Consider the following 17,436-nt stretch of genomic DNA (forward strand, 5'->3'; position numbering starts at 1 on the left):
AAATAAAGTTGCAAAAAGACTCTGAACACTTATTGCCTGTGGAGCTGTAATCTAATAAAACAAATGAAGTCAATGTTTGAGGAAAACCATCTCCTGCCTATGGGAAAAATATGTTCTTTTGCTCAGTTTGATACAATTATAAAATTACAGTGTGCTGTGAGGTAAAGAAAAGAAGATACCATAGAGGAAATCTGCTAAAGCTGATTTTGTTCTCTTTTTTAGTAGTATAACTTTCTGTTTTTTTTTTTTTTTTTAATTGCTGGGTAACAAAAGACTCAAGCAATGTGGAAAAATGTCTCTGTCATTTGAATACAACTTTGATTTCAAAAACATTTTGACTTCACCAGATTAAATAAATGGATATTGTGTGTGTATATATGTACTGTACGTAGTTTACCCTAGATTAATGATGGTGTGGTGACTATGGGAGACCAGATATATTTGGATTGCTTGTGTTTCTATGTACAAGTATGATTGGGTTTTCTTCCCTGTTTTTTAATCCTGCAGGTGAATTTTTTCACTTCTAATATTGACAGCTCTGATTTTTTTTCCCCCTATCTCTTGGAGCTCTGCAGAAATAGTTATATTCAGGAAATTTAATTGGGCTATATTGTCAGTGACATGAGTGGTCCAACCACTCATGGATTTCTGTGCCCTGATGAATGCTTAAGTATTTGTAGAAAGGAGAGTAGCTTTTATGTGACATGTTTGGAAGAGCAGAATGTTATGAGTATGTGTTATCTGGAACTTGAGAAATTCTTAAAACCTCTTTGAGACAGACGTGCTGAAGGATGCAACTTTCCAAGGACCACTGAGCTACCAACTGTTGTAGGGTGATTTTTCTTTAGATTTTATCTTGAAAAAATGTCTCTCTGTAAAACTGTTAACTTCCATTAAAGAGTCTGTTTCTTGACATTTAGCTGAAAAGTTCTTAGCTGTTCTTCTATACATAACTTGCAAACTGCTCAGTGAAATAATTTTATATGGTTCTCTTTACTTTTATTTCACAGTTTGACACTTTTTCTAGATGCACAAAATATAGCTTCTCTGTTTTCCAGTTGCATATTTAATTCTCTCCTGTTAACATTCAATTCAGAACGACATTGTCTGTGAACAGCAATTATTTTTTTCTTTCCAGAGGCATAAATTCTTCAGCTTTTACTTTTCTGAAGTCTTTTTTTATTTTTGGATTCCAAATACTGCGATAAGTTCTGAATTAACAGACTTGAGGCACTTACCTTCTTTGGGTTTCAGGATAGAAACTGTGGTTGTGAATTTGTAGATTATACTGTGTTTTCAACCAGATATTGTTTGGTAAGAAAGCCAGCAGATTTAATACATTTGTGATGTATGTTCGCTGCTTGAATTAGGCCATTAGGTAATGCTTTGATCACAAAATTATAACTATAATTGTTTCTAATTAGCAGCTTTCTAGACTTTTACATTGGGAACTGATATAAATCCTGCATGTTTACTTACGGAAAACTCTAAAATTCCCAGCTGTAGAGTGATGCCACTCCTGTATTTCAGGTTTCTTTGTCCTGTCTTGGAGGAATTATCACGTTGATATGAAATTGCTTTCTCTAATGGCTGCTTGCCATTCCCAGCTGTGAATATTCAATACTTTGGTGCACTGTCATTAACAACAGTAGCTCTTGCAAGACAGGCTATATAGTAGTAGCATGTGGACCTAAGTTCAGACCCCCCAGAATACTAAGATACCCAACTCTTACTTTGTTTGTCAGCATTAAATTACTTAACTACTTATTCAGATGTGGATGTATCTCTTGATCTTGCTGAATTGCCTAGTGTGTAGCAAAGTAATATCTGCAATCTGTGTATTACCAGTAAGACTGAATGGTAGCAATAGAGACCTTGGGGAATGTGGATTTCTTGAATTATGTTCTTAATTGAATTATGTTGTTAATCAGCATGGTGTTTTCCATAAGCCTTTTAATTTGTTGGTACCTGTTTTCTTATCTGCTGAGTCAATGCTGGTTTTCTAAATGGCGATTTGCATGCCTTTGATTTACTCGTGAGGTAAAGACAGTTGAGTAGTGCTTGTTATTAGAGACGTATCTGAAATGACCAGTACTTGCATTTTGCTCTTGTTCACAGAACCCTCAAAGCAATAACTGTTCACATGCCAGGATCACTTATGACAATTGTTGACCTACAAAATTCACATTTTCCTGCTCACTTCCTTTTCATATATTAGGTCCTGTTACTGAAGTCAAAACAGATATATATGTCACCAGTTTTGGACCTGTTTCTGATGTAGAAATGGTATGTATTGCTGGAATTAAAATGCTATTTCCTGTTTCTGAGAAAGCATTAACTGCAATAAGGAGTGGATGCTTAATTCATGTCTCTGTACTGTTCTGTCAATCATACAAAGTAGACAAGATTAGTAACAGCTTAATTTATAGCTTATAATTAGATACAGCAGGCCTGATTCTGGTCACACTTGTGCTGTTTTTTGTCTGGCTTAAGGAAATTACTTCCTGGGATTTAAAACAGATTTCTGTGGTGTAGAGACAGAATCAGGCCTTGTGGGGAGTGTGTCAGTAAGTATACTGTTGGGGGAAAAAAAGTAATGTCTTTGAAAGTGCCTTTCCCTTCTCAAATGCATGTTATTCTCAGGTGAATAGTAATGACATCATTTCACAAATACTTGTTGACACTTTCATTTCAGATGAATTCCCTTTGTTGATCTTTGGGCCACTTTTAGCATCAATTTCAGCAAACGTTTGACTGATAGGAGTTTTCATAACTGTCTGCAGAAATTGAAAGTCAAAATGACATGCATGAACTATTCACTGAAGACAAATGTTACATTTGAATGTACTATTATTTGTACCTGAAAGGCAACTGCATTTGGGGTCAAATCCACTGCAGTGTGCCTACAGCTTACCCTTAAACCACATGATAGTTTCTCATTTCTTGGAGTTTTTTTTTATACATAACATGAAAGTAACAGAGCCACATGTGCATTACGTGTTTATACTTCTTTAAAGGAAAGGCAGTTTCATGGCAGTAACTTCCTTCATACATAGTGCTATTCTGCACTTTCTGGTGCACCTGATTGGTTCTATCCTGGGGAAAGGTATGTGACAGCAAGATATTTTTATTCAAGGACTAGGTCCCTATGCTAGTCTTGTGTGGAATTGCATCTTACACCTTCAGTGGTTGCTATGCACAATATGATGCTGTCCAATGTGACAAAGGGTACAAGAATCTGGAATAATAAGTCTTGTAATGTGTGCCTCAACTCTAAATTGAGGGCTGCAGTGAAGCATTTTATGTGCTGCCTCATGAGAAATTATTGGTTACCTTGGAGAAAGCAGGATTGAAAACAAGAAATGAAGGTAGGTAAGGAACTGCCAAAAGGAGAAAAGCAGATGTTTCCCCTTTTGTCATTAGGGATTGATTAGGAGGCTATTCAGGGACCCTGGAATTGGTTTTGGAATGATTTTATCCATTGTGGTATGAATGTGGCTGCATTCATAAACCTTGCTGAAAGTGTGGAGTGTGAGAGTCTCAGAACACAGGATGATCAGAATGTTTTTTTTTTAGAACTGGTTCAGTTTGATACTCAGAGTTATGAAAAAGGGTTGAACTCTCATTTTACAAAATCTATCACGTGCATGCTGATAACAGAAACTGCTACTGCAAGCTACGAAGTTACTAGCGAGAAATGACAAAGAAGAGAGACTTCTCATAGGTTCACTATTGTAATTCAAAAGCATCAGCTCTTCTGCTCAAGACTTACCAGTCCCAAAGAAGGTACACAGAGGAAAGTTTTATCAGTTTAATAGAGAGGTACGCATGTTATCAGGGGAAGCTGACTGGTCAGTCTCTGCCAAGATCTCAGTACTAGTGGTGGTCGACTGGTATAGTATCTGCCCTGGGATGACCCCAGCAGATGCCAGTGGCAGCAGGCCAGGAAGGTGTCTGCTAACCATCCTTAGTACTGCCACAATGTGTGTAAGAGTTGGAGACAAAGCATTGTGTGTCGGGATAGTCAAGGCCATGCACAGAAAACAAGGATACTTAGTTACAGCTACAGAGCAAATTTCTTCTCTGTGCAGAAGCTAGAGGTGGTTTACTTGCATTCCCAAGATAACATGAGCCCTTTCTCATGGGCTACTCTCCTGTTCAAGCCATTATCTGTATTTTTCCGCAAAACAGTAAAGCAAAATGGAGGAAACATCCATAGAAATGAAGCCAAATATCACTGCACTTGTAGAGATGCATCCATGCCCATATGGATAGATATGACCATACAAGTAATAATATGCAGAAGGGTTTGAAATGAAGTCTAAAAGCGTTATTTGGCTTAACACAAAGATGCAGCTTTAAGTTACAAAGGACTGAAGCTTCCTGTGCTACCTTTTCCAATGCCATGTAATTGTTTTTGTAATTGTTTTAAAATGTTTTAACATGCTTTAACTTCCCAAGATGAGAAATGCATTCCTTTGTCAATTAATTTGCATGTGATTCCTCATGATGTGTCTGCAGTTCTGCAGTTTACATGTTTCCTTTGGAGCAATGGAATGACTTTTCTGAGGAACTGAATGGAATAGCTATGTAGTTAAGAATAAATGTGCATTTTTGCAAGTTAATGTATAATTCATTATTTGTGTTTTGTGGACATGTCAAAGGAAGTGTTTAGCTCTCCTCCATTTAAAAAGTTAACTTTTGATCAGTTGAAGTTAAATTTTCCTTTTTTGGCTTTGAAGTGGAAGTAATCATTTGTCCTAATATTTTAGTTTATCTATTTAATTATTTTTTTTTCAGTGCTGGCTATCTTTTCTTTAAAAGTTTGTTGACATTTGTTGTCACAGATCATTTTGTTTCCAGTTATATGCTTGACTACAAATTAAACTGCCTGCTTCCTGCAATCTAATTAAATTAATTATTCCTTAATGATTAAACACGAGTATCAATTTATTGATATGACTAATGTGGGGAATTAAGTTATTAAGGAGTACACAACACTATTTAATTGGTGAAAATACGTTTTTGTAGTGGACTTAGCATTTTCTTTACTACTAATATATTTGCTCCTGAGGGATTTTTTTTTTCTTTTTCTTTTTTTTTTTCTTTTTTCTTTTTCTTTCTCTTTTTTTTTTACAGGAAACACTTATACAAGCAAATGTGATCTTTATTTTTCTGCAATTTTTCTGCAAAATACAGGAGTATACAATGGATGTCTTCTTCCGTCAGACATGGGTAGACAAAAGATTAAAATATGATGGCCCTATTGAAATTTTAAGACTTAACAACTTGATGGTCTCGAAGGTGTGGACTCCTGACACTTTCTTCAGGAATGGGAAAAAGTCTGTTGCACATAACATGACGGCCCCAAATAAACTCTTCAGAATAATGAGGAATGGCACTATCCTGTATACAATGAGGTATCTAGCTTGTTTTTTCAGTTTCTTGCAATTACTGTATGCAAAAGTTATGCTGCCTAGACAAAATGGCAACCAGAGACTATTTAATTTGTTCCATTATAGGCTTACAATAAGTGCAGAGTGTCCCATGAGATTAGTGGATTTTCCCATGGATGGTCATGCTTGTCCTCTCAAATTTGGGAGTTGTAAGTTACAATTATGAAATTTCTTGTAACTACAGAATTTAAATAGTAGAAGTAGATTTTGAGAAACTACTGAATTTTTTGATTAGTTGTGATATGCAATCCATATGCAGACAAAACTCCTGTTAAGTTCCTCGGGGAATTTTATTTAGGACCTGAAAAATTAAACCCATTCAGAGAACTGAAAAGTGGACAGTGGTTCAGACACTGTTTTAAACCCATTGTTCTGCTGGCTATGCTGTTGTTTGAAGTATATAGTTTATCTTGGTTCCTAGGGATGAATTGAACACTCAGTGAAGTGGGAGATACTCTGCAGAAGAGGGTGGGATACATCTCAGCTTACTGCAGTCAGGTAAAAGGTGCCTGGGAAAGCCGGTTATTTGGCTTTCTTTACGGTCAGTGGAGTCAGGCTCACATTCTGAGATAGGTTTTATGTTAAGTGCGAAGATCTGATCTTTGTTTGTCCTATGTCCTATCTCCTGGCCTATAAAGGGAGTCTGCATGACAGCTACAGGCTAGATAGTTTTTAGACTGGTGAGAGAAGTCTCAGTGCAGTGCAGATGACTGTCTTTTTCTGCTTTGAAGTGTGGAGGTCATCCAAAATCCTATAGTTGACTTTTTGCTAGAAGTAATGTTTTGGAACATATTACATGCAACAGAGGAGGGTAATAATGAGTCCCTGATTTTAATCCACTACAGAGATTGCTGCGACCACATGGGTATGATTGATGTACTTCATTTTCTGTCCTGTCACTCTTCTAAGCCTCCTTGGTCACTGGCTTCTGCTTTTCACTGGGATGTTGTCAGTGGCTGGACAGTAATCTGTTTTCCTTGACCCCTGAATTCTGAGGTTAGAGGTTACTGAAAGCTGCTTATTCTCTTAGCTTATACATTTAAGTTATACAGCTCGATAGCCAAGCAAAAGGGGAACATTAAGGATGCTTCTCTGATAGGGCTTTTCTTCCCAGTTATAGTGAGGTTAGAAACAAGGTCCTGCTAGAACTGGCTTTGGTATCAGATGTGCACTACAGAAGCTTCAATAGTGGGGACTTCTCCACTGGCATATTTCTTAAGGCAGAATCATAAATCAGTAGAAATTGTGTTTGACACTGATCTGGTATATTTTTCAGTGAAACTTGAAGTAGCAATTTCAAATGCAAGACTGGTTTTATTTAATTTTAACAGGAGTTTGGACTGCGTAAGGATTGAATGCTAGCCCTGAGTGATGTCTTTTGTATTAAATGTTACAATATTTCTTTGGGTGTGCTTATTTCTGGGCTGCTTTGAATCTTTTACTGACCTCTGGTTTCTGGCAGAAAAAATTAAATTTCTGCTTTTAGTCTAATCATTATTTCATGTAAAGAAATGTGCACATCATTTCCAAAATATATCCTCCTTATCATGCTATTTTTAGATATCAGTATATTGTAATGTTAACATTTTGGATAGAAATTTCTAAAATAACTTAAAGATAACCTGCCTGTGTTTACTAAGGGCTGATGTAGAAAGAAGTAGTGTTTAGACTTCACATTCAAATATGAAGTTAATTTGTGTATAATGCTTGATATACTACCTTAGCTCCAATTTATTTTTTGGGGGTAACGTGGAGGCTGTCTTCTAAAGTTGTTACTGTGAGTCTTACTGTTTGATTTTGGTAGGTTTGGGGGGGGACATTAGTAAGGTATGGGAAGTTGTTTCCTATTTATGCAAACTGGTGCTGTGTTGTAGATGCATATCCAAAGAGTGAAATGATTTATACCTGGACAAAAGGACCTGAGAAGTCAGTGGAAGTTCCTGAGGAGTCTTCCAGTTTAGTTCAGTATGACCTGCTAGGGCATACGGTATCCAGTGAAACCATTAAATCTATTACAGGTAGGAATCTCATCAGTAAGAGACAAATGGAGTCAAACTAACCCTGTAATACTACTCTAGGCTTTTTTTCTTTCTTTTATGTAAGGCATTTTACTGGATGTCATAGACTATATGTTAGGAGCTGAGAGTGTAGATCTGAATTAGATTTCTGTCCTTCAGATTTACATTTGCAGATTCATTACTGTAGATTGCAAAGGTCTTTCAGAAAGCTAGAATCAGATCATTACTCCAAGGGACAAAATGAGTATTTAATCACTGCTTAAAATGCAGTTTGAAGAGTCAAGAGGATGCCTGGGTGAGGAAGTAATTTCTCAGCACTGTAACCACATTATGTGCAAAAGACTTCCTTTGTTTGGTAGTACAAACAGCTCAGGATAAAAGTAGAGCATACAGAATGGGTTATTAAAACCATTAAAAACCCTCTAGTCAGATAAGCATAGGCACAAATGCCTTAGTCACGATAGATACTTCTGCTGATTTGCCTTATTTCTTACAGCGCAAATGGCAGCTATGGGCATCCTAAATGAGTGAAGTATCACTTATGAACAGTTTGCTGATAAGCAAGCATACTCCCAAAATATTTTTAAAAATTGGAATCATTTTCTAAACATCAGCAAATTTGGGTATTGTAAGATGGTCACGATTAAATAGAGCAGTATAACACATATATTTGCTTTGTGGATACTTTTCTTAATGATAAAAGAGTATTTTGCAGTACTGTAGAAATTAATGACCTGGTTTCCCTACTGTCCCTACAAAATTCTTCTTAACCATTTAGATGGTTTACTCCATTTGTGCTGAAAATGTCATTGTTTTGTTTAATGAGTAATGATACTTCATCTAAACTTACACTAATTTTAATTATTGTTAATGACTTTTGCATTTATCTCATTGTCATAGTGGTGCTGACATATAAACCTAGACTATTCTCTTTAGCAGATGCCAAAAGAATTTTTAAATCATACTTGCACTACAAAAAGTGATCCAGACTTAGGTATACATTTATAACATTTTAGATAGCATTTTAAGAATGACACTATAAGGACCTTATATTTCCAACATTTTTTGTTTAAAACTCACCTTTGTTCTTGTCTCATGATATGCCTTTCTTTCTATACATGTTAAGTATGTTAAGTTGTGTGAATCTTAAAGAATCCTAGTTGATAGTCTAGAACAGTTAATCTCTGACATAAAAAAAAAAATCGTGTAGTCAGAAAAATACTTTTTAAATATTTCTTTTTTTTTTTTTAGGTGAATATATTGTTATGACAGTATATTTCCACCTCAGACGGAAAATGGGTTATTTTATGATTCAGACGTATATCCCATGCATTATGACTGTGATCCTTTCTCAAGTTTCATTTTGGATAAATAAGGAATCTGTACCAGCTAGAACTGTATTTGGTAATTATTTCAATTTTTCACTTTTTATCGTGATTTCTCATTTTATTATTTTCTCTAGAATAGGCCTTTTAAGGTCACAGGTATACTGCCTCTGTATTAGTGCGGATGCAAGGACATAAGGTAAACTCAGAAGAATTGTTACTATCAATGTATAAAGAAAGTAGTTTGTGAGACCTTGGAATCAGAATAAGTTTGGAATATTTATCCAGAAGCATAACCTGGTTGCCTGTGGCAAGTGGGTGTACATTGGTGAGGATTTGGGGTGCTTGGGGTAGCAGGCTGGGAAGACCTGGCCTGAGGTAATCCAGTCTAGTCCTTAGTCTGTATACAGACCGATCTTATCCTTCAGTGAGCAGTAGTGCAATACTTGAATGCATGCTTTCTAAAATCCTTTTAAAATAACTTGATTGAGAATGTGTGAGATGAAGATATCTATATATCTATGTCATCAGTGGAAGCTTGCAATGGGTAAGGCTTAGATGTAATTTCACGTTTAGTGATCTTCTCTCCTATCTACTATTGCCATTATGAAAATGAATTAATAAAGAAAAATGATTGCAAGATATTAAAAGTGATCTCATCAAAATACAGTTTAAAAGTGATGCTACAGTAAACACTGAAAATAAAAATTTTAAGATTCAGTGGAAGACAAAGTGTAAGTAATTAAAGGAATGAAATGGAAATGTATGGTTCCTAACAAAGGAATAAGACAAAAACATTTTTAAAAGCAGTCTTCATAGAGCAATGTCTTGACTTTATAATATACTCAAGTAGAAAGCCAGGCTAATCAAGAAAAGAATATTCTACAAGAAAGCTTTGCTATAGTTAGATGCTGGAAAGAGTGACAAGAATTAATGTTTCTACATGATGGCTCACCCAAACATGTAAGTTAAGTCTGAATGCTGTTCGGTAACACAAATTAGGCAAGATTAATCATTCGTTATAAGAGCAATATATCCAGCAAACAAGTATGTTGTTTCTCATGTCTTTCTAGTAGTGTTGAATAACGGTACTTTTTAAATGAAGTATAGCCATAAACTGGAAAAGTAGAATCTGTATTTGTAGACAAAACGTGATAATGAAAATGCACAACTTACACAGCAGTAGAAGAAATATGTGTCAGTATATCCATATAAGAAACTGGGAACAAATAATAATAAAGTCTGGACATCCACTAAGTTACATTTAGTTTCTAATATGCCTTTGAAAGAAAATGTCTTACAGTATGGCTATAAGTACTTTTTTAAAGTTTTCTAACAAATGCCAAAAAGGACCCTGTTTTCTAAAGGTAATTTTAAGAGAAGATAGAAATTTTGCAGGCAAGAGGTAGAAATGAAGGCAGAATATCTGCTCTGATACTCACTTTCCAGAGGAACTGTCAGAAGAGGCTAAACAAATGATCTTTCCATTGGACAGTGCATGATTGGAGAGAACTTGGCAAAGATAACAGAGGAAGGACACACAAGGAACAATCTAGGGAGTTTCCGCCTGTCAAGATGTCTGTTACTATAGAAAAGATTTTGAACATGATGCACTATGAATGCTTTTCACATGGAACAAAGACATAATTTGGTTTTGCAATATATTCTGAATGTTTAACAAGTTAACAGTGTGTGGCTGGGAGATAGCATTCAGAGAACATCTGTCTTTTTAAGTAGCTCTAGTATGCCACTTGAATAGAATACATGCTTAGTCTCTTGCTTACAAACCCCTTGTATGATGCCTGAACAGTTTATCTTGCTGGTGAACTGCTTTTTCTGTGTTTCCCTGATATGAGGGTTGCTTGCTGGGAGCTGTCTTCGAGGACGCTTTTTCACAAATAGTGTGACCTTTTGCTGTCTCTTGTCCATATTTAAAATAAAATAAAATAAAATGAGGGGGGATTGGGCATGCAACTAAATTCTAGTAATGTGTCTGTGTTAAGTCATTTGATTTAATCATGACTATATAGCACAGTTCTCTCCTAGTTTTAGCGTTTGAGTACTGAGTGGTCCAATAAAGTACACATGGAACTGCAGCATATGTCCTTCAGGTTCTTTTGTGAATCTTGAGACCGCCATAGTGCAAAGTACTAGGGCATAGTAGCAGTGCTGCAAGTGAGCCAGAGAAGGCATAGATGAGTTGGGAGATGTGAGGACATTGCATTGGTTTATTGTACATTAGCCAGGCTTGTTTGTGCAATTATGTGTAAAGTAGTGGCTTATACTTTTTAAAGACTTCATGCTCTGGTGCTGAAATTTTAAAGTATAAGAGTTTAATAAAACTTTCTAAGGTACCCCAGTCAGAGCTGTAGACGTGTGAATCTGATGATTGTAGAAGAGCGATGTTAAAGTGAGAAAGAGAGAGAAATTTCTTTTCCAATCAGGTTTTTAAAATATTTTTAATAGTAAAATATTCTTAATATATTTTTTTTTCACAGTTATGTGCCTTTCTGATCAGAAGTTTGCAAGTATTTTGCTGTGGATAGTTACAGTTCATCTGTATATACATACATACATACCTACACACACACGCAAGGCCAGGAAATTAAGTTCTGGTAAGAACGTGTGCGTGTGTGTGTGTACACACAAATACATACATACACATGCACACATTTTTATCAGAACTTAATTTCCTGCCCTTGGCACATATCTAGGAACAGCTGTAGTGGCAACTGCAAGTCTCTCAGAGGAATGGTTTAATAGGAAAAAAACTGAGGAAGACTGGGCTAATAAACAGTGTAATACCGGCGCAGCCTGCCCTCTGCTCCATATATCTGGTGAATCATTCATTGGTCATTCAAGTAATTTCATTCTATTCTTAAATCTGTTAAATAAATGTCTTTTTAACACACAATTCAGACAAACTATTTGTTTGAAGAGAACAAAAGTAGAATCAGGAAGGATAGGGTAAACAGGGATGTTTCTCTTCCAGGATAAAATGACTTCCCATAATTTTTTTCTCAGAATTAAACATTTTTAGTGGTGTGTTTTTTTTTTTCAACACCTTCCCACTGAAGAAGGTTTTGTGAGCTCTCGCGTCTGTGTTTTTGATCCTGCTGAGTTTGCTCTGAAATGCTGTTTGAGCTTTTACGAACTAGACACTGCTTCTTTGTCTTTAAAAAACAAGCTAGGAACAGCAACAAAAACTCTAATAGGAGAGTCTGGCTTAATTTTGTCCTGTTTTCTGTATGACAGTGTCTAGGTGAAGGTATTTTCTTGCTAAGTTACCTCAATGAGATATGCCTATTTAGGAAATGGTGTGTGTGAAGGTCCTGTCTGAAGACAGACTACCAATTATTTTGAGTTGTTTTCTGTATATACGTTTAATCTTGAATTAGTATGAGTACAGTGTTGTTTTCATAAAAGTGAAGATGTATGCACTTGTTGTCAATCTTCCTTGAGATTATTGTGGTAGCACTTGAGCAATGTTCACCCTGTACATGGCAGTTTGTATTTGGGAGACATAGGATTATTTATATTTTAACTATTCTTGGAATAGTTTGGATGAGAGAAAAAAATCATACTTCGTTTTTGTATAGCTAGTGTTTGCACTTGAAGTGTCACCATGAAGTGGTCATATTGTGAGCTCAGTGTTCATGCATACTTTAATTGAAGTTGTTCTTTCAGAAGATGAAATCCTAATTAGATTTAATCGCTCGACTAGTAGCAGAAGGATTTAAAAGATAAGGTTATGACTTACTAATTAACAGAGTTGTTAACGTAATATTTGAGTTTTCCTTGGCATCAAAAAAATTTGCTGTGTTTTAGTGGCATCTGGATTGAGTGTGATCAGAGTAATAGGTAGCTTTCCAAAAGTATTAAAGGAAAAATCATGCTTTTCTTGCAGTCTCAAGAGCAAAATATACCCCACTTAAACAACTTAATTACATTCAAATGTTTAGAAAATTATTTGTTGTAGGAAATTCTACAAAATTTGACATAAAATATATCTTTTGAAGGCTTCCACCTTTTCTGCATGTGAACTGTAGATGATCTAATGAAGGCATGGCTCTTTTAAAAACTGGTTACCTGTTGTGTCTGTATAACTACTGCTCATTAGTGGTGGTTATTATGACTTAAATCTAATGCAGTATTCATAAGATGCATAGAAAGGCTTTCCTCCATTTTCTTAATCTAACAGAGAAATGAGTTGTCTTTATTCCATCTGTCAGTAATTTCTTTCCTGTGTTACACAGCAGTTCATTTTTATGAGGAGTGGATTGCTGAGTGTAGGATCTCAGAAGTTCTTAAGATTGTCTTATCGAGCAAACACAGGGTGCACTGTCTGATGGCAACACCTGGGTCTTGCTCTTATGGCAATAGTGTTAGTACGTTATTTTGCAGTGCTGGAAAAACGTGGATGTGGATTATTCTATACTGTATTTCCTGTGTTGATTTAAATGTGAAAATCTCTGGTATTATTACTTTAATTTGTGGTAATATATTTTTTAACTGAATAGGAGATTTATTTTGTTCCATTTCATGTCAAGATTGAGTGTCACGTTCCCTGGAGTGACTTCTGTTATAATATTTTTCAGTGTAACTGCTTTTTCATTCATAATAATGGGTTTTACAGTCAGAGATGGAAAGGGATTAAATCACTCCTAGGTGATATTAAAATCTTTGTTTGAAGCTGTTTGTTTACTTTCATATTCTCTCTCTGATTTACTTGCATTCAGCAGTGCTTTTGTTTTGTTTCTTTGAAGGAATAACCACAGTGTTGACAATGACGACGCTGAGCATCAGTGCAAGACACTCACTGCCAAAAGTATCATATGCTACTGCCATGGACTGGTTCATAGCAGTCTGCTTTGCCTTTGTGTTTTCTGCTCTTATCGAGTTTGCTGCTGTCAACTATTTTACTAATATTCAAATGGAAAGAGCCAAAAGGAAGACTGTAAAATCCCTCCTTGAATTTCCAGTTGCTCCAATACAAAGAGAAAAATGTACAGAAGAGACACACACGGTACGTTTTTAGTTTATATGAATATTTTCCATTTTTCTTTCTCTTTTTGTAGCATTTCTCAACAAAAACAGGCCTTTAACTTTTCCCTCTGAGCCCAAAATCTTCCCTTGCCATTTCAGCATCTTCCTGTCCCTCGTAGAGGAGACAGCGAATAAAGCTCTTGACATTAGTCTCAGCTGGTCTTCAGCATCCTGGCCCAACCCACCAGACTTGCACCTCCTGCTCAGAACTGTGAAACAGAAGAGTCTGTTTCACATTCCCTCTGGTACCGCTACCCTGGAGGCATGCAGTTCTCTCTACAGGGCAATCAGAAAAAAAATGTTCAGCTCATTCTTCAGAATCTGGATCCAGAGTTGTTATAAGTGTCTGGCAGACAAGTTTCTCTCCTACATGAAGTATAAATCAGTATTATGTGAGAGTAGTGCTACACCATATTCAGTGAAAAAATCCTGTATAATTTAGATTTTTTACCTGCAGTATTAGAGATTAGATGAGGAGGTTATGTCTGGCCATACCTGCTATCTCTTCTGTATTTTGTTGTGTTTTGGTGAGGGTCGGTTAGAATGGATATCTTTAGGAAGCTTTCTTTTCCTTTATGTATTGATTATGCTTGGACTGATAACACAGACAAGATAATACAGATCATATAGACAACATGTTATCTTCTATGATTAATTTTTAAATGAATTTAAATATGCTAAAGCATTGCAATTATACCTCAGAGAATTTCCCCAACTATCACTATTCTCCGTTCATTGCACGTGTCACCTGTGTAGAATTTTCTTTCTTAATCAGTTACAATTTCAGGAAGCTTTTAAAGAACACTGGATGAAACATTTGTGCGTACCATAGACGTCATTTTTATGTTACCTACGTATCTGCACAGGAACTCACCTCAGCTCCTGAAAAGAATTTGGGGCTCTTTAACAAAATGCTTTTCAGCTTTCATTGTGCTTGAGGTTGTGAGACTTATGTGGTAGTTACCTCAGTGTGTGGACCAGTTAACAAGGGCATGATCTTGCTTCCAGTTGAGCTCCCTTTTTTTGGTTCCCCTTTCCTCGCTAGCTGCTGCATTCCTTCTCCTGTTCATCAGACACACAGCTAACAAAGTCATTCCACACTTGCATTTGCCATATGGTAGGCCAGTAACTCTCAGTTATGACTGGCTCTCCTGACAACATCACTCAAGAAGTATGACACTGACAGCAGCATCATAATTCACTCTTCCTGTCAGACTAGTTTTGTAATTTCCTTTTACTGAGCCATGATTTAAGAACTACTGTTTTAGATGAACTCTTGGCAATTTTGTCTTCTGTATTTTTCCACGTTTCATTTGTTTCTTTCCTTATTCATTTGCTCTTTTTGCTTTCCCACCCAATCCATGTGATATCACTCCTCAGTTGCTGTCCACCCACTTCCATTTTTCTTCTTAGCTCTTCTATCATACATCATTGCAGTTTTCAATCTTCTGGCTAAGTTGTTCTGCTAGCTCCCAGTTCATCTTAAAAGGATAGATGTGTTTCTGAGGAGTTTATTACATGTCACTCTGTTTGCTGCTAGCAAGAGACAGGAATAAGAAAAAATATGTTTATAGCAGCATGTGGTTCCTCTTGTGCATAGAGGTATTAGTGCCGCTAGTTTATCTGGCTACATAGCATACTGTTTAATATAGTATCTCAGACACTCTGAGTAGTGTTAATAAGTATTTGTTTAGGACATAGTCAGGTTTTGTAGAAAAATAAATGGCATTATAACAGATGATACTAGATGTATTTATAAAATTAATTAAATCCAAAGGAAAAAGTTAGTAGTCTTCTCGGGTAGCAATAGCAGAGGTTTAAAATACTACTTGTGATTCATGGTCAGAATTCCTGTGTATTGGACTTGTAGTTAACGATTTACACAAATGTTTTGGATAAGCTCTTTTAAAACTAACAAAACCCCTCAGCAGCAGCAACAGTCCACACAGATCCATCCAACTTTAAAGCTAGGCAGCTTGAGGGGTAGCAGTTCTATTCTGTGAAATTTATATATCTGAGGTAGATTTGGTAATCTGGTGACAGATTTGGTAGTCAAGAAAACACTCAATTGAGCAATCTATCATTTGGAAGTTTTATATATGAATGCTGTGAATTTGGATGACAGTGATAATAATATTATTTGCACTGTTATTGTGTTTTCTCTAATCATGCCTATGTTAAAACTTGTCTTTGCTTTTCTGTGCGAGATGCAGAGAATGAGCCCACAGTTGTGTTAAAAAGACTTAGCTATCAGGCAGTGCCTTCAATGACTACGTGATGATTTCTGTCCATGTGTCCTACTTCACAGAACAGTCTTTAGAAGCTAATGCGACTGATACTTTGCTTTTCAACCTGATGTGTGAAACACTCTTTCTCCTTAATATTTTAGTTCTAGGCCTAAAAGGATTATCTTGGATCTTATGTCTCATGAATCTAATTTTTCTCTGTGTATACTGTCTAATCAGTGTTGGATTTCCAGATGTTAAAATCCCTGCTTCACTGCAAATTTGTGGTACACAAAGAATGCAGGATGGTAGCCTATAGCATGTAAAGTCTAAACATTATTTCTCAAGGTAAATGCTAGACATTCTGTCTCCATAGTTAAATTATAGAATCTGATTTCTTAAGCCAGCTGATGTTTTTTTTTGTTTGTTTTTTAAAAAAGCCTGTACGATATTGACACTACCATGCTAGAAATTCTGTTGTTAGCACAATTGCTAGAGATCAAGGGAAAACTGATTTACACCATTGCCTCCTGGGATTTCATTGTCTTGGGACCAAATTTAATTGCTTTTAGGTTGGAAGGAATGAACCTGTCCCAAAGCATTTTGAACTCCTTTCTTTACTAAAAGCAGAAATGATGTTGCAAGTCAGCGTGTGATGGAAATGAATGATTTATAGTTTGTTATTGGACTCCTGAGTCTATTTTTATGCTTGTGCACTGTTTCCTTTTCCCTGTATTCCTATGAAGTTTATTTTTAAAGACCTACCCAATTTTGGAGATGAAAAATGTTACTGAAAAATATTCTTCAAAAATAGGCTTCTAAACACTGTTAGCGTGAGCTTCAAACTCAGCTGTTTGTTTCAAGAGTGTGAAACTTGAAAAAAACAGGTCAGTCTTGAGCAAACTTTTTGAATGGAATAATTTCTTCAGAGTTGATTTCAAGGAGATTGTAATTCCCAAACTTCCTGTTTTCTGAAAGCAGTTAAATGTTATAAATGTCATCTTATGTTGTCCAAATAGCATTTATTGAAGGAACTTGAGGGTCAGGTTCTTCACTCTCATAGATGCATACTCCTGTCCTTCCTTGGAGCATGCATACTGGTGTGATGTGTGTACCTCATGAGTTTATCAGCAGTGTTCTCATTTTTCTTATTACTGTTGATAGGAACGTATAATAGCTTCCACTCTCCCAGTAAATGGAGAAGTGCAGTTAACCCCATCTCTTCTGTATGAGGAAGGAGTTATCTGAGGAGCAGCCACATCTCAATTGGGATACTGACACTGATGTAAATGGCAGGTCAAAAATTGTAAATATTTTTCTTAATATTTTACATGATATATATTTCTGAAGAGCAAAAATTGAAGTG

General features: G+C 36.0%; 1 protein-coding gene across 4 annotated transcripts in view; it reads left to right on the forward strand.

Annotated features, from left to right (window-relative positions):
* GABRA4 (gamma-aminobutyric acid type A receptor alpha4 subunit) overlaps positions 1-17,436 on the forward strand; it is a 46,005-nt gene that overhangs the window by 7,448 nt on the left and 21,121 nt on the right. For 2 of the 4 annotated variants that reach the window (XM_004936058.5, XM_046941223.1), the window contains 6 exons: positions 2,219-2,286; positions 5,140-5,420; positions 5,523-5,605; positions 7,331-7,474; positions 8,726-8,878; positions 13,566-13,825. In XM_004936058.5, coding sequence (XP_004936115.1) covers positions 2,219-2,286; positions 5,140-5,420; positions 5,523-5,605; positions 7,331-7,474; positions 8,726-8,878; positions 13,566-13,825 — 989 coding nt within the window. The remainder of the gene's footprint in view (positions 1-2,218; positions 2,287-5,139; positions 5,421-5,522; positions 5,606-7,330; positions 7,475-8,725; positions 8,879-13,565; positions 13,826-17,436) is intronic. The other 2 variants (XM_420724.8, XM_040700260.2) reach the window with 1 other exon arrangement.

Source organism: Gallus gallus, chromosome 4, assembly GCF_016699485.2.
Source record: "Gallus gallus isolate bGalGal1 chromosome 4, bGalGal1.mat.broiler.GRCg7b, whole genome shotgun sequence".
NCBI lineage: Eukaryota > Metazoa > Chordata > Aves > Galliformes > Phasianidae > Gallus > Gallus gallus.